The 25,894-nt window shown below is 34.0% G+C and overlaps 2 protein-coding genes and 1 long non-coding RNA gene across 4 annotated transcripts; 1 reads left to right on the forward strand and 2 right to left on the reverse strand.

Annotated features, from left to right (window-relative positions):
- Positions 1–694: 694 nt before the first annotated feature.
- Positions 695–1,584, reverse strand: LOC114191799. The gene is made up of 3 exons (XR_003606012.1): positions 1,402–1,584; positions 1,047–1,118; positions 695–911 (listed from the first exon to the last, which is right to left on the reverse strand). It is a non-coding gene; the product is annotated as an uncharacterized LOC114191799 (long non-coding RNA).
- Positions 1,585–2,742: 1,158 nt separating this feature from the next.
- Positions 2,743–11,331, reverse strand: LOC114191796 (hydroxyisourate hydrolase-like). Of its 2 annotated transcripts, XM_028081190.1 has the most exons (13): positions 11,010–11,330; positions 10,837–10,900; positions 6,382–6,437; positions 6,102–6,177; positions 5,925–5,996; positions 5,726–5,813; positions 5,256–5,514; positions 5,045–5,160; positions 4,625–4,842; positions 4,291–4,319; positions 4,112–4,199; positions 3,605–3,695; positions 2,743–3,255 (listed from the first exon to the last, which is right to left on the reverse strand). In XM_028081190.1, the coding sequence occupies exons 1-13, from the start codon at positions 11,208–11,210 to the stop codon at positions 3,009–3,011; spliced, it is 1,605 nt and encodes a 534-aa protein (XP_027936991.1). In that variant the 5' UTR covers positions 11,211–11,330; the 3' UTR covers positions 2,743–3,008. The 2 variants fall into 2 exon arrangements, with proteins under 2 accessions (XP_027936991.1, XP_027936992.1); XM_028081191.1 differs by lacking the exons at positions 4,112–4,199; positions 4,291–4,319 and having other exon boundaries at positions 11,010–11,331.
- Positions 11,332–17,571: 6,240 nt separating this feature from the next.
- On the forward strand, positions 17,572–19,068 carry LOC114191297. Its single transcript, XM_028080468.1, has one exon. The coding sequence runs from the start codon at positions 17,572–17,574 to the stop codon at positions 19,066–19,068; it is 1,497 nt and encodes a 498-aa protein (XP_027936269.1).
- The last annotated feature ends 6,826 nt before the right edge of the window (positions 19,069–25,894 follow it).

Here is a 25,894-nt window from a genome sequence, read left to right on the forward strand (position 1 = left end):
GAAAAATATATAATAATTAAGTCCCAATTAAAAAATGGTTGTAAGAAAAATACACTACACTGCTTTTTCTCTCATATTTATAAAATATGAATATAAGGCTCATGAGATAAAAAATAATACTAATTATTAAATAAATACTTCAATGTCAAATAAGACAAAAAAGAATTACATTTTCTCTTCATGCATGAAGCAGAACAGATAAAAACAAAACTAATGAGTTGATATCTAACTCTTATTCTTTCTTTTTCGAAATAAAAAAGATGTGTATAATTTATGAAAAACTAAAAAAATTATCTTAATAAATATTTTTATTTTTTACATTAAATGTCATGTTTTATAAATAAATAAAAATATACCTTTTTTAATTTTCAATATATATTTATATATAATTTAAAAAATTAAAAAATTAAATATACCTAATATATATATATATATATATATATATATATATATATATATATATATATATATATGTGTGTGTGTGTGTGTGTGTGGTTAAATTATTCAATTGGTCCCAAATTTCGTATGAAAATTTGAATTTGGTCCCTCAATTTGAAAAAGTGTTAAATAGGTCCCTAATTTTGATAAGTTGTTTCAATGAAACCCCTTTCGTTAAAATGGTAGAAACGGCGTTAAGAGCACAGTAACGTGGAAATGGTAGACTGAAACGTGTCATTTATATTTAAATGCATTGAAAAACAGTTCAGAATTGCTATATATAAGTGCAATGAATCATCCATAAACCCCAGTGTTCATCTTGCTGCGTTTGGGAGAAATGTCTTGTGGACAGTGTTCATCCTGCAATGTTGGGGGAAATCAAAACCCAAGTGCGTCCTTTTGTGGTGGAAGTGGGTCTATAGATTTGGGCGTGTCAGTGATGTGCTATTGTGGAGAGAAAGCAGCATTGAGAACTGCAAGAACATTGAAAAACAAAGGCAAAATAGCTCATAGTTCATTCTCTCCCATATACCCCATCTCCCTCAAAATACCCACAACCTCAAAATAGCTCCAGCGGTCAGGGTCACACGAAAGTCTAGAAACCTTACCCTCATATTTCAGTTTACCATCATTAACGAATTTCCCTCCATGGTGAAAAACGACGTCAAACTTGTCGTCCCCTATGATGCACAAAAATATATAACCACAGACGCCTATATAACCATATACACCTATACAATAAAGTAAAAAACATCCAAACAGAAAAGGGAAAACAATAATCAAAGGGGGGACCACAGGGGAACACAAATTCGAACATGGTGGTGGGTCATACACCGAACTTTAATAAAGTTCTAATATTTAAACCAAAAAGAACACAATCATACTTCGCTTTCTTAATAAACAAACAATTAAACGGTGCATGCCGACAGAAATGGGAACTTTGAGCTGAAATGCATAACTCACCTGACAACCCTCTGCTTCCACCGAGATCGCAATTCCACTATGATTCCAGCTGTTCGAACGCCAACTTTCCAGCACAAAGATCCCACACCCTCGCGATGCTTCTGTGAACCACTCCTTCGTCCAATTTCGCCAACGCAGGAAAATCCTAGAAGAACCCTGAAGCCCCAATTTCGCCAACGCCCTTTCTGTTTTTTTACAGCTTAATTAGAGCATTTAGTAAATTCCAATAGCATTTTTGGAAAAAAATTATTTATTACAGCATTTAATAACTTTCCACACAGTTTTCACAAAATAATTATTTATTAAAGCATTTCAAAATTTCATGTGTACCACATTTAATATGCCACTTCACTGTTCAGTTCCGTCTACCATTTCCACATCACTGTGCTCTTAACGCCGTTTCTGTTATTTTAACGGAAGGGGCTTCATTGAAACAACTTATCAAAATTAGGGACCTATTTAACACCTTTTCAAATTGAGGGACCAAATTCAAATTTTCATACGAAATTTGGAACTAATTGAATAATTTAACATATATATATATATATATATATATATATATATATATATATATATATATATATATATATATATATATATATATATATATATATAACAAAAGAAAACTTAATTTTGGGGCCATGGCCACCCCGTCCCAAAAAGCTCCGTGGTTGTCTATGATATATCAATTTTATAAAATTTCAATCTTTTCGAGTTTAAGATATCAAATTTTACTATACTTTCATTTTGGGCATGAGAAGTGACAAATGAAATGTCACGTCACTGTGATATAGTGTTTGATTGCTTTTATTTTATCTTTCACAATATTATCTAAGAATGTGACACTCAATAAAAGAATTAAAATAATATAGTTATATTTTATAGGAAATAGAAACAGAAAAGAAAAGTTAAGGGACTAAAAGAAAAGGATAAAATAGATGTATTAGGAGGACCCCAGCCTATGCAAACCTATTTAATGAATTCTTTTAAAAAGTTTACTTAATTGTTATCAAGTTTTTTTATTTTCCGTAGAGAAATTTTATATTTCTCCTTTTTGTGAATTTAATTATTTACAAGAGAAAAATAACTCTATTGTTAAATTATTAATTTGTGTTGTGCTAATATTTAATATAAATTTTAAATCTAGTATGTGAAGTAGGTTTATATTCATTTATATATTTTAAATCGACATTACTTTTAATTCTAAGATTTTCAATATACATAATTTCAAATTAATTAATTTTTTCAATGCTGAAAGATTATTCATATAAGCTACATCAACCACTATTGTGGAAAAAATCAGGTAAGAGGAAAGAGGGAAGTGAGTATAAAAACACAGCATCACACCCAAAAACTATACTGTTATTTGAAATCCACTTGTCTTTAACATGGCATATGGTATGGTATGTCATAGTCTATTGTATGTTATACATTACCATGCGGCTTTACTTGCCAGCTCTCTTTATGCTTCTTTACAATCTGAATTGAAATTTGACTAGGTATCTATGTTTTCTCCAAATTTATTATTATGTATTTAAGGGAAAGCAAGCATACAATACTAAGACCACTTATGTGCAATGACTTTTTTATGATAACAAACAAAGAACCTACTCAAATAAGTGGCCAATTGAAACGAGTGAGGGATCCTTATCAAGTTCAACACTTCCAACTATAGAACTGCTTCTATTCTTCAAAAATTGGCTATACCATTTTGCAGAGAGCTTTGGGTGTCTCTTCAACTCTGGATCATCCCTATCAACATAGTATAGGCCAAAGCTAGACTTGTATCCATCCAACAACTCGAACAAATCCAGGAAAGACCAGACAAAATACCCCTTTATGTTTAATCCATCTCTGAGAAATTTTGGAGTGATGCAGAATATCAGAGAACGCATCAGAGGTGTTTATGGGAACACTTACAGAAAAATAAACCACTGTATTACAATCTAATGATAACTACTTTGTTTTTTCTAGTTCAAGTATTTGTGTTCTTTTGCTTGTCGGTGTGTGTTCTGGGTATGTTTGATAAATTCTCTACATGAGTCACTTCACAATATTAGTTATAAACAGTATAGTTCAATAGATCAGTTATCCATAATTTAGATTCCGCAGTCATAAATAAAAGCAACTTAAGGAATTCCTATGGAAGTGATTAAAAAATTGTGATATATTTATTACATGAGTTAGAGCAGTGGTTACATACCTCAAGGCATCCAGCACTGCACCAATATATCCATGCAAGTATTTCACCCTTGACACGTCTTGTAGTGACGAATTGCTTGGTGTTCGTTGACCTAACAACCCAAAATTTAATCAGTAACTCTCAATCATTTAAACTTACCATGTTCCAAGTGAGTAACCTAGATATCATCAACAGGATTTCCTAATTTACCATTGATCCATACGTTGATTGTTGAGTAAAGTTCCGTACAACTAAGTCTAAAGGTGTTTTATATAGGAGAATACAAGTTAAGCGCAGTATGCCACTAACCAATGGCATTGTTAATCCAATGCATTAAAAAGTGGTAAAGAGTATAAGCAGGAATGAGCAAGATTGAAACAAAAAAGCCTAATGTAATAATGTAATCAAGTTGCTTTGCTTACAGCAACAGAACTAGAATCCCAAGCTTAATATTCAATCCGTATAACATCAAGGGTTGATTTTACTAAACAGTATTCATTGCAGTTATACGTAATTTGAGAGAGAGACCATTTTCATAAATGAATATAGGAGGATTGCCATAAAGGAGCTTGAAATTATTCAATTCTTCCCGCAAACCCCACGGTGTGACAGGGTACTGAATCAAGTAAAACGAAAAGTCAGTCATTTGCACAATGGATAATCTAAAAAGTAAAACCAGTTTACATGACTTTATATTTTATTGTTACCTCTTCATTTGAAAATAGTTCCAATCCTGCTGCAAAAAAATGGCAAGTCATTATACTGATAAATCATTCTACAACGTTGCCCAACTTTATATTATTTTTTTTATAATATCAAATTATCATTAGGTTATGTAAGGGGTATTACATTATGGTTAGAGTGAAATGGTAAATGTTTGAAAGTTAAAATGTTCAACAAACCTATATGATACCACCCATGATCTAAAAGATTAAGTGTTTACAAGTACTTCTTTCATTATATACTGTAAAAATTTATTCATACTTAAATTTTTAACACTCTAATCTCTTACTAAATTCACTATCCTTAATTAAGCCTTACAAATCTTTGCAGCCATGTCTGCGTCGTAATCTCTGAGTTGGTTCTTAAGGGCGTCAGAATTGTCTGTGATATTGATGTTGGTGTAGTGAATGACTCCTATGAAGTCAAATGAACCCTTGACTTGTTCAGATTCACGAGGTGTGAAGGCCGGAATTCTTACACCTGCATTTGTCTTCATGGAAATTGGATAGTCTCCATATTGCAAGGGTTCCATAACCCTGCAATAGCAAAGCATACTTGTAAAGCTGCCATGTTTATTATTCTTGGACATATTGGTATGTCCAATCAAAGAAACCAATCTTTAAGTAGTTAGAATAGCATCAGAATAAGTTAACTATAGAAAGTCACACTCAAGGGAAAAAATTAAGAATAAGGGAAAGAAAGAAGTAAAACAAACCAATTGTAGGTTGTGTTGCTTACCAACCAACGAAAAAGTCACGGGCTCGTTGAGTTGCTACCCTGTCTTTCTCTGTATTTGTTTGAGGAAAAAACCCAAAGGAGTAGACAGAGATACCAACATATCCATGTTGTTTGTGCTGCAATGTTACATAAGTTTCTTAGAAATGGAGAACAGTAATGCCTAGTATATTTGTTGAAGATTTTGCCATTTATGTAGGATTAGATGGCATACCCTGTATTTTCTCCAGTACAATCTGGCAGCTGAAGAGTGAGCTAACAAAATATGATGAACTGCCAAGTAGGGTTCATATGTGGAGTTGCCCCTATTACTCTTCATAACACAAAATGGGGGAGAACATCGATGAGGTGGAGAACTTCCCTGATCATACCCACCATAGGAAAAAACGTTGGGTTCGTTCACAGTGGTCCAATACAAGACTCTGTCGCCAAACTCTCTAAAACATACATCAGCATAGTATGTGAAGTCTCTTCTGCATTTACATCCAAGTAACTTATCTATTAGTTTTTATCCATACAAAAAATTAATTTCACATCTGACATTTTCTCTTACGTCAATCTCAAAATTTAACAATTCGACATAGTAATAAAATAAAAATTATTAAATAAAAAATTAATAAAAGTACTAATTTGTAAAGGAGTAGTTAGAATTTCCCTATAAGGAGCAAGAGATGAGAAGCATACATGATGTCACGACTAACCCATCCTCCATATTCATCTTCAAGAACCTGTGGAAGATCAAAGTTGTGTAATGTGACATGTGGCTGGATACCTGCTCCAGGGAAATAGGGCAACCAACTATATCAGCTGTAGAAATATACAATAGATTTCAATGCATGGCTAATTTTGCAAGCTAATTAAAAAACCCGAATTCAAGTCTAACCATTACTGATGAGCTGATCGATGAGATTGTTGTAGTACTGTAATCCTTTGGGATTGACGGGTCCTCTACCATCTGTGGAGAAACATAAGCTTTTTCAAAGTGTCGAGAAAGGTTTTACCCTACAAACATATATAGATATATAAAATAAAATTCAAGGGTTTGTGTTGAGTATCGTACTTGGTAACAGTCTGGACCAAGAGATGGAGAATCTATAGGCTTCAAGTCCTGTTTCCACCATTAGCCTCACATCTTCCTGCATTACATATATTTTAGGGAAAACAATTGAAATCAAACGATGCTACAGTGATGCTTTAACGGTTGAACAAAATAGTGGCTAAACTTGTATTATTAGAGCAGCTTATGCCCCAATCTTCTCTGATCTTGCACAAATGGGAGAATCACAACACAAGGAATGCATTAACAGGCAAATAATAAAAGTATGGCTAAGCGTATTCACTTTATACTTGTGGTACCCATCACATGCTACATCTCCATTTTCTCCATGCACATATCCTGTTCATTAAAAATTATTGCATTAGACTGACGTTTTAAGGTAATAATGATCGGTATGTAATTGAAAAATGCAAAACTAGATTGGTAAATTTTATGTTCACTGGTCTTTCGTCACTGATTCACATCTCAGTAAATCTGTGTATAATATGGTAGATGGTTTTTCTTAAGAGGATCTAATAATCTGCTATTAAGTTATAAAAATTAAACCACATACACAGAAGAAGAGGACGAGAAAATTGTCACTCTATATTTCATTCTCTGAATTTTATTTCTTTACTTGCTGTAGAGGTGTGCAGCTCACAGTCTTTTACGCAAATTCAAGTAATAAAATATTACAGACTTCATGCCTAAGAGAAGATATAACGGTGTCAACAAATTCTTATTTAATGTCTTCACTAAATTTCAACATTCTAAATACATCACCCCGCAGTTTATATCTATCAAATTTTATGTTTGACCAATTGTTACTTTAGCAGCACTGTCCTCTTAAAAACTAGAATGAATCTGATTGATTAGTTACCTCACATTATGTTTGTAATAGATTTCATGAAAATAAAATTATGTTGGATTCGAAAAATAATAAGAAAACATAAGAATAAGAATCAATTAAGTTAAATATACAGAGCATACATTTCAATATAACATAGTGTCATGAAAACTTTAGAGTGAATGATGGACTCATGTTTATCATATAGATGACAATATTTATCAGATAAACGATAATGTTCCCAACTTCCCTCGACAAGGACTTAGGCAAATCAAATCCCCATAACAGGACCATTTCGTTGTGGTATACTTGTGACTTATAATGCCTCCTTATACCTTCTTTTCTTCCAAAGTCAGTAAAATGAAAATTTCAATCCCTTGTCCATTCTAAGTACTTTGGTTACCTATCGATTACCAATCATTGTGTGTCACACCTCAAATCTCTAAAATCTTTTAGTCTTCTTTTTCAAGATATAAATACACAACCTTCGCAAGTAATCATATATAATAGTGCAGAAATAAGACTTTCCACCATGAGTCTTAGCTCATATTGGACCCCAAGGTCTGTATTTGCGCATATTCAATTAATTTACTGTAGTGATTTCAAACTTTCAATCTATTAGACTTGAAAGGTACACATTAATTACAAAACTCTTACTCCTTGTTTTTCTATCACTTCTTAACAAATTCTACTTGCCCAGCTTCACCAAACATTTCTCACTGACGTGTTCAAACCTTTGATGTCACAACTTCATCTTAAAATGTTCAAACATCTTCCGCAAGGCAATGAGAAGCAGTAAAGTCTAATCTTCATATTTAAGTTTCACCAAAATCTTGTTAAAATCTATTAGTTGCTCAATCATCATTCTTGAGTTTGTCATCATAAATGAATATAAATATTGTTTCAAACAAAGTCTTGTCAAAGATTGTCCTATACAATGAAACAATTTTCATCCACATCAACACAACAATTCTCTCCTTCGTATATCTTTTTTAAGTGTCTTACCTCCAATAATAAGGAAGAATTATTATGTCACGTTTACTTTTTTAATCATGTTAATCTTCTCCTTCTAAGATAAAGACATCGGCATGTCTGTCTCTCCTTTATCGCATCAACACATCTTGTTATATCAAGATAATTTTTATCTTGATCCTCCGTATGGTTTCATTATAAAACTTCTTAAGTTCAAATTGGTGGTCACATCTCAAGATTCTTTAAAAGAAAGTAATTCTATTGTAGTAGAAGGTTCGATACATATATAACACATGTATAAATAAACACAACGTATATTACATATCCATACAATTTGGCATGATCTCTATTTATATGAAATTAAGGAAAACATAAAATTGTTAAAACAACTTATATATGAAAAGTAAAAAAGTTAGACGATAATAATCTTTAACTAAGCTTGATATTACTAAACACTCTTTAAGAAATGATCTTCTATGTTTCATATAAGACCAATCACGAATCTTCAACAAATATTTTTGAGGATGTCAAAATATTTATATACAATATAAGAAAACTCTTAAATAACAATAAATTTTATTATAGTCACTGTAGTGATCGATTTAGATACCAATTTACAAAATAAAAAATTATTGATTAATAAAATAGTCACTATTATGAATAAAAAAATTATAATTGGTCTCTGGATTGGTCACTAATTAATTAGAGACTAATTTAGAAACTAATTTCTTTGGTAGCCAAAACCTTGGTCGTTAATATTTAGTAACCAATTTATAAACTAATTGCTTTAGTAGTCAAAACTTGGTATCTAAATTTTAGCAACCAATTATAATTTTTTTATTCATAATCATGATTCTTTTGGTAACCCATAATTTTTAATGTTGTAAATTACTATCTAAATTGCTCACTACAGTAATCAAGGGCAAAATTATGTTGACAAAGGGGTCACAGCTCCCCCAATAATTTTTTATTTTATTATATTTTATATATAATTTTTAAAAATATATTTATATATTATTATTTTATTTATATTAATTTAGTTTAAAAAAAATTAAAATTTAAAAATCATATTTTCTTGCTCTATTATAATTTTTTTACCTTTTTATTTGATTTCTCTCTCTTTTGTGTCTTTATCTCTTTCTCTTCTCTTATTTCTATCTCAATTTTCACCATCAATTTTTTATTATTTTTAAAATCAAATTATACCACGGCAAAATTGAGGAGTTAAGAAACATTTTAGACCGAACAATTTCTTCTTTTGAGTAAGTTTGTTTTTTACCATTTTTTTTTCTAACTAGTATGTTTTTCTCTTGTTTGTGACTTTTCTACACTCTAAGTATATCTCTATATGTCAGAGATCATAAAATCATGCTCTAATTGTTGAGTCTTAATTTTAAGATTTAATTTGGGGTATTCATAATTCTATCTTTTCCTAAATAGGTGAGAGGTGACAAATTTATATTAGAAAAATTATGGGTAAAGAGAAAAAAAAAATCTTTTTTAAAGAGGAGGACTTTTGATGAAAATGAAAAAAAATGCATCTACATCATCACTGGCGGAACTTGAACACAAAATTCTACATCTACAACTGAAAAATCTATAGCTAAAGATATTTTTCTGCAATGAAAATAATCAAGAACAAGTTGATAAATAAGATGGAGGCTGAATTTTTAACAATCACTATGATAATCTATATTGAAAGGATATTGCACCAATTCTGATTCAATTATTGAAAACAATTTATATATAACAAATATAATTTGTCCTCCTAAAATTTTTGCTCAAGTTTCGCCATTGATAGTAATTAACAATTTTTGACCTCTAAAATTATTTATTAATGAAATATTTTCTTAGAATGATAAATATATTAAAATATATTAAAATTTTAAAAAAATATTTTATTTACATATAAATTTTTATATATGTAAAAAAAATTTGAGTGACCATGTCCCGACTAAGGTCCATCATTATATAAGACCATAATAATTGAAATAGTACATCACAACTTAACATACACAAATAAAAAAATAATTACAAATTTTACTCTTTTTATTCTCTCAAATGACATCCAAATAAATTTTATTAAATATTATATCATTAATAACTTTATGCAGTGCTACATTATTATCTTATATAAAGATTTTTTTTGTGAATATCTAATTATTAAAATATAATTTCATGTCAAACTTTATTACACATGGCAATGAAATAATTTATATTTTTAAGTATATCATGGAAAGTTCTATTAATTTTTTAACTCCAGAATTAGAAATAAGGTATAAAATATTTTTACATATACATCTCTTATATATATATATATATATATATATATATATATATATATATATATATATATATAATAGTGAAAAAACTGTAAATTTATATGGTAAGTTTTGAAAGAAAAAGAATCGATTGAAAGATAATGAAAAAAATAAGACTGTAATATATGATATAACAAGAGAAACATAACTTTTACCAAATAATTCATACTTTAAGTATATTTGGAAAATATATACATTAATTTTAATTTATAAAAACATAAATTTAAATGGTATTATATTAATATACAAATCTGTGTAACTATAATATATATATATATATATATATATATATTAAAAAATAACTTTCAAAATATTAATGAATTTTGGAGAAAAAATAATTCAATTTACACGCAGTGAGTGATACTTATCAAATGTTAAACCTTAATCTCTCAATTAAATTATAATTACATATTATAATTGATATTCATGTTAATATTTTTGAAAACTGTACAAAAATAAAAAAAGATTCATATTACACTATATTTCAGAAAATATCTATTACCTTAATTTTGTTTATTGTACGGAGTTTCCAAAAATATGAAAAATCTAATCTATATAAAAGTGGTAAGAAGGATGGGAAGAAAAAAGAATGAATAGCGAAGTAAAGAAGAAAAGGAACCAGCGTGCGCAAAGGTATCCCATATGCTACGACTTCTTCCCTCTTCGTTAGCAGCTCCTTCTATCTATTTACAATAACAAGAAGAAGACGTTTAGATGAAAGAACTGATGTTGATGTAAAATATAATATGATAGAATGATAGAACAAAGAAAATGATGATTGAGATTGCGAACCTGGTAAGCAGAGGTGCCTGAACCAAAAACAAAATCGGCCGGGAAATCATCTCTGCTATAGGTATCAGCTCCGGCGACTGTTCCCAAGGCCGAATTCAGAAGTAAAAAAGTGAGCATGAAAGCATTGCTGAAGCATGTGTGTGGTGTTTCCATTGATTCACACAGCGTTCGCTTTCTCGTTCGGCGCATCATGCACATCATTTATTACCAGCGAGTGGTCCATGAGCTTCTTCTTCCTATTTGTTGAGGTGTTGAAGTGGAAATTAAAATTGTTATTGTATTCCCATCACCTTCACGCATTTTTGTTCTCTTTCAAATTTCTTCCCTTGCTAAAAGAAACTTATTACTCGTTTATGGCGAAGTCTTTCAATACTGTTAAAATATTAGTATTTTTATCGGTGTAGCCCACGGGGTTTTAAAAAGTATAATATATTTATTATGTTAATTTGAATTTATAAAATTAAATAATAATATTTTAATTGTTTAAAAAAACTATTTAAATTATATATATATATATATATAATAAAATCTATTGTATTTAATTATTTTAAATAATGTATTGTGATTGAGTTAATCATAATTAAGAATTTAAATTTAATTTTAAATAAAATAGATAATGTATAAAAATGTAAACAATAGATTCTATGATAAAAAAAAGTTAATGATTCTTAAATTGTTAAGTAAATTTTATAAAAATACAAAAGATATAAATAGTTATATGAAAGGTAGATAATATAAAACTATTAATGATAGAACATAAAAATAAATATATAAAGTGTAAATCATGTAAGAATACAAATAAACAATAAAAAAATATATGAATAACAAGTCTAAAATCTCAAATGCTAAACTATCCAAAAAAAATTAAAAATAGACTTTAAAATATAAAAAATAGACGCATCATGAACTCATCTGATCAGATTACCGTGTTCTAACACAAATTCATATTTTAAATTATTATTTATTATTTTTTTCTTAAAATGACAAATTGTAAATAATACAAATATAAATAATTGACTTTTCATTAGAAATACGATTACATTGAATAAATTAAAAAAAAGTATATGCTTTTTCGTTACGTCTTTGTTAATAACTAATTAAACATATATATTACAAGCTATTATTTTGTGCATGAAAAAATTAAATTTTTAATAATTCTAAAAGTTAAATTATAATTACTAATTAAAAATATAAAATATACATTAAAAATTAAGTTATTACATCATTCAAATTACTTTATGAAAATGAATTGCAATTAAAAATGTATCAATAAATCAATAAGAATACAACTTCATTACAAATAGGTTAATAAATCATTTTTAATAAATAATATTAAATGTGAATAAATCAATAAGTAATAAATTATATTATGACTACAATTTTTTTATTGGTTTAATTACTCGGATGGTACCCACTTTGGTATAAGTGTGTCAATCTGGTACCCGCTTTTAAAAAAGTGTTTCAATTAGGTCTCTTTTAGACGGAGTTGACTAACGTCATTAGTCAACGAGTCACGTGTCAATCTATGTTTTTTTTGTTTTTTTTGATTTTTTTAATTTTTTTTTAATTTTTTTAAAATTTATTGAAAAAATATAAATAAAAATGCCATGTATCAGGTTCCTGTGTGTGACATGTGGCATTGTCAGTGCCATGTGGCACTGCAATGCCACGTGTCAATGTCATTGTGTTGATTTTGATTTAGTGTCTTTTGGTTTCAATTTAGTACCTACTTATCTGTATTTGATTCAATCTTGACCTAATTTTTTTTATAATTAAAATTTATTTTTTTTATAAAATTAAAAGTAATTAAGTATAAAAGTTTTACAAAAATTAAGTATTTGATATTTATATTAAAATTTAATGGTAAAAATCATTTTATTAAGTTATTTTTAATAAAAAAATTAGTTTAACATTCAGACAAATAAAAATTTTGGTTTAAAATTAGTAAGAGACAATATTATTCTATTTTGGAAAAAAAAATAATTAACAAAACATGATTACTTAATAAAAAAAAGTAATTAATAAAGTAATATGTTAAAAAGTCATTTTTAATAAAAAATATTAATAAAACATTTATACAAATAATAAATTTGGTCTGAAATTGAGAGAAATAATATAAATATTAGTACTTAATTTTGTAAAAATATTTATACTTAATTAGTTTTAATCTTATAAAAAACGAATTACAAAAATATTTTACTTATTACAAAAGTGGGACAAAATTGAATCAAATACATAAATTGAAACAAAAAGACATATATAGGGACTAAGTCGAAATCAACATAATGACATTTGATAATGACACTCACACGTGGCATTGCAATGTCACGTGACACTGACAATGTCATGTGTCACACACAAGGACCTGACACATGGCATTTTTAATTTTTTTTCAAAAAATAAAAAAAAAAACGTAGACTGACACGTGGCACATTGACTAACGGCGTTAGTCAACTCCATCTAAAAGGGACCTAATTGAAACACTTTTTCAAAAGTTGGGATGTATTTGACACTTTTTTAAAAGCGGGTATTATATTGACACACCTGTACCAAGGTGGGTATCATCCGAGTAATTAAACCTTTTTTATTTTCATCCTTTATTATTGAAGTAACTTAGTGTAAGTCATTGATTTTTGAAAAAATAAACGATACATTAATCAATAAGTCACAATAAATCACCTCAACAAATAAAGAATGTGAGTCAAAATATATGAGTAATAGTATATTGTCTCAAATAAAAAAACATATAAATTATAAATAACACAAATAAGTATTTAATATGAGTGTGCCTACTTTTTCTTCTGAAAATACATTAAATAAAGAAAAATAATAAAACAGATTAAAGAACTATATACTATTTAAAAGAGATTATAATTTTTAGAATTAAATTTGATTAATTAAACAACTAATTTTAATTTTTCCGGACAATTTTCTTAAATAAACTGGTCATTCCGTTTGACTTCTTATATTATAATATGTGAACAACAATGTTACCTAATAATCAGCTCTACTCTAAATCACCACTATTAAAAGATAAAATTAAAGAAATTTAAAATAGAGTTTCCGTCTTTCAACTTCTAAGTTTTTTTTAGTGTTGATTTGATTGCCCTTCTTTTATGAGAAAACGTAAGCAATCAATATATATTTACTACGATTTTAACCAGAAAAATAACATTTATTAGTTTTTAACTAATACTTTTATAAAATAATTATTTTTTAATAATATCCTTTTTCTTCTCTAACTTTGTTAAGGAGCAAAATTAAAAACCCCATTTTTATATATACTGTTAATAATTAAAAACTTAATTCAGTACGTTTAATAATATTTTCCCACTAAATTAAAGTTTTTATGTTAATAATTGATTGAAAAAGGCCAAGAATATTAAATTTTATGCAAATTTAATTAGTGCAATCACCAATCTTGTCTGTCTAATTGAACAAAACATAATTTTCTTAAGTTATCGTTGTAATCACCGTCACGCATTTGAAAAAGTCCAAACACTTCTCTGGAATATTGTGGGTATTGCACACCCTTTTCATGCCTTTGAGGCCACAACCACCTAGACCTAGTCATCTAGGGTAGAAAACAAGTGATTTCAGCATGCTCTAGCATACTTTAATTATATTATATTTGTTTATCATTATTTAATTAAATCATATATACACGTCAGGTTAGAGAAGTGTGTTTATTATACTGATAGTTAACTGTTTATTTTATATACGTAGCATTTTACCAGATAAGTTTGCGATAAAACATATTTTAGTAAGTTGCTTTCATAGATTATACTTAAAAAATTTAAAAAATTGTTAACAAAAATAATGTTATATTACACGAATTAAATCAATTCTTTATTTGGAGTTTCCAATAAGACATTTAATACTAATATATTAATCTATATATAGAATACTCTATATTCACTAGTATTATATATAATATATTTACATAATATTGGAATCAAAAGTTTTCAAAAGAATGTTTTGACAATATAGTATAAGTGTTATAAAATAAAATTGATAGCAGAGCGAAAAGGAAAAAGAAAGGAGAGAGCATAAGAGAGAATGAATCCCTGTTCTGTATCTTGTTATTAATAGAAAAAAAATTATATTTATACATACAAAATATAATTTTATAAACATCTATAATATAAATCAAATAGTTAATACAATTATTTAAATATCACGAAGAGTAATCATTCATAGAAATATTATAGCAGCAAATCCTGTGAGTAATTGAAGCAATCAAATGAACACCCATTAATTTATATATATATATATATATATATATATATATATATGTGTGTGTGTGTGTGTTACCCCTTTTTCCACTATCCTATCTCTGTTAGAAACACTAACCACTTCCTCCATTTTCCTCACTTCCTTTTTCTTCTTCTCCACTGTCCAAATCCTCTCCTAACCTATCTGCTCTGTGCTACCATCTCACAGTTTTAGTTTTTCCATACTCAGATTCTGAAGAAGTGATCACTGCCAATCCTCCTGCTGCCTCCACTCATAGCCTCTCTTCTCTTAGGTAAGTCTCTCTTGTGGTTTAATGTCCAATTCCGAAATTCAACTCGAATTCCCTGCTTCCATTCAGAGCCTAACCATGTGTTCATCCTTTCCTTGTGACTGGATGATGAATTCTTCCAGGTCGGACTGAGGAATTCTGCTCTCCTCTCCTAGGTTGTCTTCATCCTAACTTTAAATCGAAAATAGGTAAGGGAAGCTGACTTTAATCTAGATTTCGCATGAATTGTGTTTGGGAGTGATTGAATTGCTTGATTGTATGTTTAATTCGTGTTTGAAACTGCCTTTGCGTGATATTGAGTGTTGGATGATCCTGAGCGAGCTTGCATGTGAAGAACAAAGAGGATTTCCTGGTAGTTTCGCCTAGGCGAGCCGCTCTCGCCTGAGCGAAAATACCAGAGGATCACCTCTGTCACTGCGTGAAACCTCGCCTAGGCGAGCTGGAGTCGCCTGAGCGAGATAACATCTCGACAAGGCGAGCCAGTTTAGCCTGAGCGAGAGTTCGCCCAGGATTTGTAATTCGCCACTATATGATGTCTCGCCCAGGCGAGATTAACTCGCCTAAGCGAAATAGACTCTCTAGCTTAGGCGAGACTCTCTAGCCTAAGCGAGATTCCCTGCAGAAGTTAGCTTTCTCACTGTTTGGCTTACATGATACTATATCGATTGCTTTAAAATGATGATAGTTGGTCTTGTATGTGATCTTTATGCATGTTAGACTGTGTGATGGAATTGAGTGCGAATTTGATGTGAATGAGAATATGTTGGAGTTAGGATTTCAAGGGAAATTCTAAGGAATGTGGTTTTAGTGAATGTAAGGGCATGAGGACTCAGATTGGTGGCATCTTGACGCTCCTAGTAACCATTAAGACTCAAGTAGAGTATGATGGATTACGTCGGGGGGAGTAGCAGGAGGTCCTGATCTATGATTCCGATCCATCATAGAGGTGATGGGATTTACCTTGAGAGTGGTTGGGTGAATACCCCTTGTGCCTAAAACTTTGCAGAGTTTAGGAACCATCTCAAGTGCAAGTCACCAAGAGCTCCAATGCCACTTACATAATCCGGATATCGAGTCTAGAAAGATGTGTGGTGTTATGGTCAGGACTAATTTGATGATTTAATAGATTGTGTAATAAAAGTCTGTTTTCTGTCTTAGTATGATAATTGCATGATTTGCCCTTTTGTTCAAGTTAGCTTACCCTTCTAGTTCCTATTGTGTTCTGTGTGTCTTCTACTTTTGCTATGATCGTCCTTATTGAATGGCGTGAGCAGATAAAAGTGCAGGCGAAGGTACACCCTTCTTAGACAGGCGTTGAATGGGTTTCCAGGACGTTTTCTAGCAGTGGTAGTTACATGTTCCTATAGTAGATAATTAGGGTTAATTAGGGTGTTTTGTAACCCTTTGTTTATTGTAGGCTATATGTATGGTTATTTTGAGGATGACTGTATTATATTATACCGGCCACGTCATCATCTGCTTCTGAATTATTGAAATTTAAATGTTTTGTTTAATAGTATAAAACTATGAAAACGAGATGTTACAATTTGGTATCAGAGTAGTGATTCCTTTAGGATCTGTAGGTGTGAGCTTGCTTGGCTTTTGTTATGTGTTCCTCGTAATGTGTTTGGCATAAGTTGTTGCACCTGTCGACTAATCTGATGGTTCCTTCTTTGTGTGATCAGAGCTATGGCACCTAGACCTCCTCCACCTCCTGTTCCAAACCCAGATAATCCTCATTTGGTGGGAGCAATTGAGGCGATGATAGCAGCCATGTAGCAACAGAATGCTAACATGGTGAATCAGCAGAATCTAGCCTTGCAACAGATGGAGTCTGCAAGACTAGCAGCAGAAGCGAGTCAGCAGAGGCACTTGGAAGCCCTGCATTAGATATGGGAAAACCGTTCAGCCGTTGGCTCTTCCCAAGCTTCACTGCCCCGAGTGCAAGAGTGGAGTTTGGAGGATTTCCTACAACGCCATCCATCCCGCTTTGATGGAAAAGTTAGCCCGGATGGAGCTGATTAGTGGATACGGGACATGGAACGAATCTATGATGCTAAGAGATGTCCTGCAGAGAACATGCTGGCATACACTGAGTACCTTCTTGCTGGAGAGGCCGTGCATTGGTGGTCCAGCATGAAGATGATGTTGGAGGACAGCCATGAGACCATCACCTGGGAACTGTTTAAGAAGAAGTTCTATGCTGAGTTCTTCCCAGATAGTGTGAGGTATGCGAAGGAGGTTGAGTTCTTGCAGCTGATGCAAGGAGACATGTCAGTGTCTGAGTACGCTGAAAAGTTTAAACACTTGGGCAGATTTCACACCCTGAAGATGGCGGAGGACTGGCAGTGTAGAAAATTTGAGAATGAGTTGAGGGGTGACCTCAAGCTCATGGTGGCTCCGCTCTCTATCAAGGAGTTCCCTGCCTTGGTAGAGAAGCCAAGAGTGATGGAGAAACTCAAGGCTGAAGTTGAAGCTCAGCAGAGGTCTCAGCTGAAGGTGGGAGGACCATCTGGGTCCACGAGCAAACACGACGACAGGAGGAAACCATACTCTAGGCCTCAGCCCCAGGGGCCCAGGAGGTTCTCACATCAGCCCCAGCAGTATCAGCCTTCTAGGCCGCAGTGCTTTCACTGTAGGGGGCCCCATTTGAGGAGCGCCTGCCCCCAGCTTTCTGACAGGAGGACCTGCCATAGATGCGGCCAGACAAGTCACTTCATCAAGGATTGCCCAGTTGACAGGAACACAGTGTCGTGGCCTTCATCACAGCCTCAGTCACAGCCGTCGAGAGGAGGTGCGAGACCACAGGCGGCGGGTCGAGTGTATGCCGTGACGGGTGCAGAGGCAGCGGGATCAGGTAACCTCATCATCGGGTCTTGTGTGATAACTGGTAGGAGCTTGCATGTTCTGTTCGATTCGGGGGCGACACATTCTTTTGTATCGGAGTCTAGAGTGGTGGAGTTAGGTCTTCTGGTGAAGGAGCTCCAGTATGACCTGGTGGTGTCCACACCTGCTTCTGGGTTGGTCAGAACCTCGACCATGTGTGCTAGGTGTAAGATCGAGGTTGAGGGTCGCAAGTACAGGGTGAACCTCATCTGTTTACCCTTGGCGGGGTTGGATGTCATTTTGGGGATGGATTGGCTATCCGCCAATCACATTCTCATTGACTGTAACGAGAAGAAAGTGTTGTTTCCTAGCTTGGAAGATGAAGACTTGTTGGTGTCCTCACAGCAGGTGGACAAGGCAATGAAGGAAGGGTCTCAATGCTTCCTGATTCTGACTCAATTGTCCGTTGAGACTGAGACTGGACCCTTGGAGACGCCTGTAGTGGGGGATTTCTCAGATGTGTTTCCTGAGGATGTACCTGGACTACCCCCTACTAGGGATATAGAGTTCTTCATTGACCTGGTGCCAGGAGCAGGACCCGTGTCTATAGCACCCTACAGAATGGCTCCTGCTGAGCTGGTGGAGTTGAAGAAGCAGATTGAAGAGCTACTAGAAAAACAGTTTATCAGGCCGAGTGTATCGCCTTGAGGAGCGCCAGTGTTGCTAGTTAAAAAGAAGGACGGTAGTTCCTGACTCTGTGTAGATTACAGGCAGCTGAATAAGCTAACCATCAAGAACAAGTACCCTCTGCCAAGGATTGACGACTTGATGGATCAGTTGCACGGTGCGACAATGTTCTCCAAGATTGATCTAAGATCAGGATACGATCAGATTCGAGTCAAGTCTGATGATGTACAGAAGACCGCTTTCAGGTCCAGGTACGGACACTACGAGTATGTGGTGATGCCGTTTGGTGTGACTAACGCCCCCGCTTTGTTCATGGACTACATGAACCGAATCTTCAGGCCATTCCTAGACAAGTTTGTGGTGGTTTTCATAGATGATATCTTGATCTACTCGTGGACTCCTGAAGAACATGCAGAGCATTTGAAGATAGTTCTGAGCATACTGAGAAAGAAGCAGTTGTATGCAAAGCGGTCCAAATGTGAGTTCTGGATGACTTTGGTTCAGTTCTTGGGGCATATGATCTCGGCTAAGGGCATATCAGTGGATCCGTCTAAAGTAGAAGCTGTGCTAAACTGGGAACGCCCTAAGTCAGTAACTGAAATAAGGAGCTTTGTGGGGCTGACAGGTTACTATAGGAGATTCATTGAAGGATTCTCCAGGATAGCAGCACCCTTGACCCAGTTAACCCGCAAAGATCAACCTTTTGCTTGGACCGATCGGTGTGAAGAGAGCTTCTTAAAGCTAAAGTAAATGTTGACTAGCGCTCCAGTGTTGGTGATTCCTTATACCGGTAAACCCTTTGAGGTTTACTGTGATGTTTCTCATCAGGGATTGGGATGTGTTCTGATGCAAGAACGAAGAGTGGTGGCCTACGCCTCACGACAGTTGAAGAATCATGAGAAGAACTACCTCACGCACGACTTGGAGTTAGCAGCAGTGGTGTTTGCACTAAAGATCTGGAGACACTATCTGTATGGTGCACAATTTCAGGTTTTCAGTGACTATAAGAGTTTGAAGTATCTGTTTGACCAGAAGGAGTTAAACATGAGGCAGAGGCGGTGGATGGAGTTCCTCAAAGACTTTGACTTTGAGTTGTTGTACCACCCGGGGAAGGCGAACGTGGTGGCTGACGCCTTAAGCAAAGAGGCAGTTCACGCATCTCTCATGATGGTCAGGGAGTTGGATTTGGTGGAGCAGTTTAGAGATATGCAGTTGCAGGTGATTTTGGATGATGGAATCATTAGATGTAACCATCTCACTGTGTCTAATGATTTCCTTAATCTGATAAAGGAGAAGCAGCCATCGGACCCCAAGCTACAGAGGACAGTAGAGTTGCTTGGCACTGAGAAGGCCAAGGATTTCTTGATGGGAGATGATGGGGTACTGAGATTCAGAGGTAGGGTTTGCATACCTGAAGATATAGAGCTGAAAGGTATGATTCTTGAGGAAGGGCACAAGAGCCATTTTAGCATGCACCCAGGCATGACTAAAATGTATCATGATCTGAAAGAATCATTCTGGTGGTCGGGCATGAAGCAAGATGTCGCTGATATATATCGTCATGTTTAACTTGTCAGAAGGCTAAGATAGAACACCAGAGACCGGGGGGGATGCTTCAGCAGCTTGAGATACCCGAGTGGAAATGGGATAGCATTGCTATGAACTTTGTCACCCATTTGCCTCGGACCGTGAAGAACCACGATGCTATATGGGTGATAGTAGACCGTCTCACTAAGAGTGCCCACTTCCTAGCAGTAAACTTGAGGATGTCTATGGCGAAGCTAGCACAGTTGTATATCAGTGAGATCGTGAGGTTACATGGTGTGCCATCGAGTATAGTCTCTGATAGAGACCCACGATTCACCTCTCGCTTCTGGCAGACGCTGCAGGATGCTATGGGTAGTAGGTTGGCTATGAGCTCCGCGTATCACCCCCAGACTGATGGGCAGTCTGAGAGAACCATCCAGTCTCTTGAGGATCTCTTACGGACGTGCGTGCTGGACCATCTGGGTGCGTGGGATGAGGTCCTGCCTTTGGTAGAGTTTACATATAATAACAGCTTTCACACCAGTATTGGAATGACACCTTATGAGGCCCTCTACGACAGGAGATGTACGACGCCCTTATGTTGGTATCAGGATGGGGAATCAGTGGTGGTGGGACCAGAGCTTCTGAGGCAGACTACTGAGAAGGTCAGGCTCATACAAGAAAGAATGAAAGCATCTCAAAGCAGTCAGAAATCATATGCTGATCAGAGGAGAAGACCTTTAGAGTTTGAACCAGGGGACCATGTTTTCTTGAGAATTACCCCGACTACTGGTGTGGGGAGAGCCATCCGCCAAAAGAAGTTGTCTCCTAGGTTCGTCGGTCCATACCAGATTCTGAGAAGAGTTGGACCAGTGGCATATGAGATTGCCCTACCTCCTCCCTTGGCCAACCTCCACCCAGTGTTTCATGTTTCACAGCTCAAGAAGTATGTGCCTGACCCTTCCCATATACTTGAGATGGAAGATCTGCAGATCAGAGGAGATCTTATAGTGGAAGTTCAACCCATTGGTTTAGGAGATGTTCAGATGAGGCAGCTCAGAGGGAAATCCATCAGACTAGTCCAGGTCATCTGGGACAAGAGGACAAGCGATTTCACTTGGGAATTGGAAGGAGATGTGAGAAAGTCATATCCACACTTGTTCTCTGGTAAGTCTCAATTTTCGGGTCGAAAATTTTTGTTGTTGGGGAGAATGTGATACCCCTTTTTCCATTACCCTCTCTCTGTTAGAAACACCAGCCACTTCCTCCATTTTCCTCACTTCCTTTTTCTCCTTCTCCACTGCCCAAATCCTCTCCCAACCTATCTGCTCTGTGCTACCATCTCACAGTTTCAGTTTTTCCATACTCAGATTCTGAAGAAGTGATCACTGCCAATCCTCTTGCTGCCTCCACTCATAGCCTCTCTTCTCTTAGGTAAGTCTCTCTTGTGGTTTAATGTCCAATTCCGAAATTCAACTCGAATTCCCTGCTTCCATTCAGAGCCTAACCATGTGTTCATCCTTTCCTTGTGATTGGATGATGAATTCTTCCAGGTCAGACTGAGGAATTCTGCTATCCTTTCCTAGGTTGTCTTCATCCAAACTTTAAATCGAAAATAGGTAAGGGAAGCTGACTTTAATCTAGATTTCGCATGAATTGTGTTTGAGAGTGATTGAATTGCTTGATTGTATGTTTAATTCGTGTTTGAAACTGCCTTTGCGTTATATTGAGTGTTGGATGATCCTGAGCGAGCTTGCATGTGAAGAACAGCGAGGATTTCCTGGTAGTTTCGCCTAGGCGAGCTGCCCTCGCCTGAGCGAAAATACCAGAGGATCACCTCTGTCATTGCGCGAAACCTCGCCTAGGCGAGCCAGTTTAGCTTGAGCGAGAGTTCGCCCAGGATTTGTAATTCGCCACTATATGATGTCTCGCCCAGGCGAGATCAACTCGCCTAAGCGAAATAGACTCTCTAGCTTAGGCGAGACTCTCTAGCCTAAGCGAGATTCCCTGCAGAAGTTAGCTTTCTCACTGCTTGGCTTACATAATGCTATATCGATTGCTTTAAAATGATGATAGTTGGTCTTGTATGTGATCTTTATGCATGTTAGACTGTGTGATGGAATTGAGTGCGAATTTGATGTGAATGAGAATATGTTGGAGTTAGGATTTCAAGGGAAATTATAAGGAATGTGGTTTTAGTGAATGTAAGGGCATAAGGACTCAAATTGGTGGCATCTTGACGCTCCTAGTAACCATTAAGACTTAAGTAAAGTATGATGGATTACGTCGGGGAGAGTAGCAGGAGGTCCTGGTCTATGATTCCGATCCATCATAGAGGTGATGGGATTTACCTTGAGAGTGGTTGGGTGAATACCCCTTGTGCCTAAAACTCTGCAGAGTTTAGGAACCATCTCAAGTGCAAGTCACCAAGAGCTCCAATGCCACTTACATAATCCGGATATCGAGTCTAGAAAGATGTGTGGTGTTATGGTCAGGATTAATTTGATGATTTAATAGATTGTGTAATAAAAGTCTGTTTTCTGTCTTAGTATGATAATTGCATGATTTGCCCTTTTGTTCAAGTTAGCTTACCCTTCTAGTTCCTATTGTGTTTTGTGTGTCTTCTACTTTTGCTATGATCGTCCTTATTGAATGGCGTGAGCAGATAAAAGTGCAGGCGAAGGTACACCCTTCTTAGACAAGCGTTGAATGAGTTTCCAGGACGTTTTCCAGCAGTGGTAGTTACATGTTCCTATAGTAGATGATTAGGGTGTTTTGTAACCCTTTGTTTAGTGTAGGCTATATGTATGGTTATTTTGAGGATGACTGTATTATATTATACTGGCCACGTCATCATCTGCTTCTGAATTATTGAAATTTAAATATTTTGTTTAATAGTATAAAACTATGAAAACGGGATGTTACACTATGTAACTGTTCGATAACCTGAAAATTAAAATACCTATTTTTGCAATTATATATTTATTTAATATCCATTAATTTTCACCCCAAATATGTGGAGTAGGAATTTTGTTGGTTATTCAGAATTCTAATTCAGTCACCTGCTTGGGGCCTTTCTTAAATTTTAAAAGGGGTTTCTTCCTATACTTCAAGATTTTTTATGCACTTCCAAAGTTTTCCACTATTTCATTAGTGTTCTCTTACAAAAATAAATGTAAATTAAAGAGTGAATTTGGTAACAACAGTTATGATGTAATTATGAGCTTTTGGTGGGTCATTAAACTTATTTAAGGTGATTATTACTGACTCAACACATTCCAAATGATTTTCGGAAGTGGAAGTTGAGATACGGAAGATGATTTTTTTTTTCAATAATTGATTTTTGAAAATTGAGATTCAGAGAGCACTTGAGATTGAGATCCAGAATATGATTTGGAATGTTTAAGATTTGAGCTATACACTTCCGAAAATCGAATTCCAAAAGAATAATTTTTTAAGTGACTTTCAAAGTTTAGTTCTGGACGAGGAATTTTTTCATTGACTTCTACAAGTCGAGATTTGGAAGATGATTTTTTCAATTAATTTCTGAGAGTAAAGATCCAGAAAAGGAATTTTTTTATTGATTTTCAGAAGTTGAGATCTAGAAGAAGATTTTAAATGTTTGAGATTAGGTCTATAAACTTCCAAAGGTCGAGTTTCGAAAGAGGAACTTTTTTAGAGGTCTAGTCTCAAAAGAGGAACTTTTTTGGGTGATTTTGGAAGTTGAGATCCGAAAGAGAAATTTTCTCATTGACTTTCGAAAGTCAAGATTCGAAAGAGAATTTTTTTAATTGACTTCCAAAAATCAACTTCTAGAAACGATTTTTTAAAACATCATCGCTAGAACAGAAGTCGAGTGCTTCATTGGAAGTCCACGTCCGGTACATGGTCCATGATCTTTGAAATTTTGTTTTCCAAAGCACCGTGGCTTTCAGTTTACGAATTTTTTTTGTTCATCATTTCACAAAAGTCAAAATCTTAATCAACACTCCCGCTATATCGTTAATGGTTCAAAACAGCACAAAGAGCACATAAATGTGAAGACAAGAGAAAGAGAATAAGTGAACTTCGCGGGCTTAGTGTGAGGAGGTTTTCTGATGCATAGATAGAGTTTCATAGTTTTCAAGGGAGTGAGTACTTTTCATTAAATAAGAGAGAAAGTCTGAGTTTTCATTTCTTAAAAGTTTATTGCTGATCAAAATAGTCAAGGGCTAATTTTGAAAATTAAAAATTTCTTGGCGGTGCAAAAGAAACCTCCATTTTAAAATCATGGCAGAAGAAAATGATCACTGGTCTTTGATGTCTCATTTCATGTGTATCATGATTTCCTTTCCGTCAATGAAAGAAATTCTCTTATCCTTAATTCTAAATAACCATAACATGCCATTTTTCTCATTTTAAATTAAAATTTAAAAGAGTAAATAAATGTGAGATTTTATAAGCTGGAAAGGTTGAAATGTCGTCTGTTTTCTGTGATCGGATTTTATGGTCCAATCTGATCTTTGTATATAATCGGAAAGATCTAATAAAATACGTAAACCCTTTGAGGTTCAAAATCATTTCATCTTTTTTTTTTAAAAGGCTTAAATACCTTTTTTGTCCTCATTTTCATAGTGTTTGTTGCGGATGGTCCTCATTTTTATCGAATGTTTAAAATGGTCATCATTTTAGCAATTCGTGTTTTATTTGGTCCTTTTTGTGATACCGTTTAAATGAGTAACATAGCACTGTACTTATGGCACTGTTTGGATTATGTTGCATTGGGGTGTGTTACATGTACTGTACAAGTGGCTAATTAACGTTAACTTTTGAATTTGGAGGAAATTTGGTAATTAGATATTTCAAACTGTGCAACTAGGGCTTGAATGGGATTGTAGTCACGCTCTTCATCGTTGGAGGCGATTTCTCCATCTTCGACTTTCTTGAGCTCGGATTTGTAGAGGAAGCGGCTAATACTTGTCATTTGTTCGATTCATTTCAATTTTCCAGTTCATCATCATCAACGAGGTAAGTGGGTTTAAGGTTTTTTGGGTTGTGTTTGCTCGTGGGTTAGGGTTTTCGTAATTCTATTTTGGGGTTTGTTTGTTTTTAGATTGTTGTGATGTTTTGCATGATTTCTAAATTACTTCCATGATTTTATGTTGTGTCTATAGGTGGGGTTCGGTGGAGTATTATTTTAGTTTGTTTGTCGATTGTCAGTGCTGGTGTAATGGTCCCCATTACTTTATTTTTAATTGATTGTAGCAGTGGTCCCCCATTGCGTTAAAGTAGGCTTAATAATACATCTTTTTTGTCCATTTAATTTACTTTAGGGCAATGA

The sequence above is a fragment of the Vigna unguiculata genome, chromosome 7 (assembly GCF_004118075.2).
Source record: "Vigna unguiculata cultivar IT97K-499-35 chromosome 7, ASM411807v1, whole genome shotgun sequence".
NCBI classification, from domain to species: domain Eukaryota; kingdom Viridiplantae; phylum Streptophyta; class Magnoliopsida; order Fabales; family Fabaceae; genus Vigna; species Vigna unguiculata.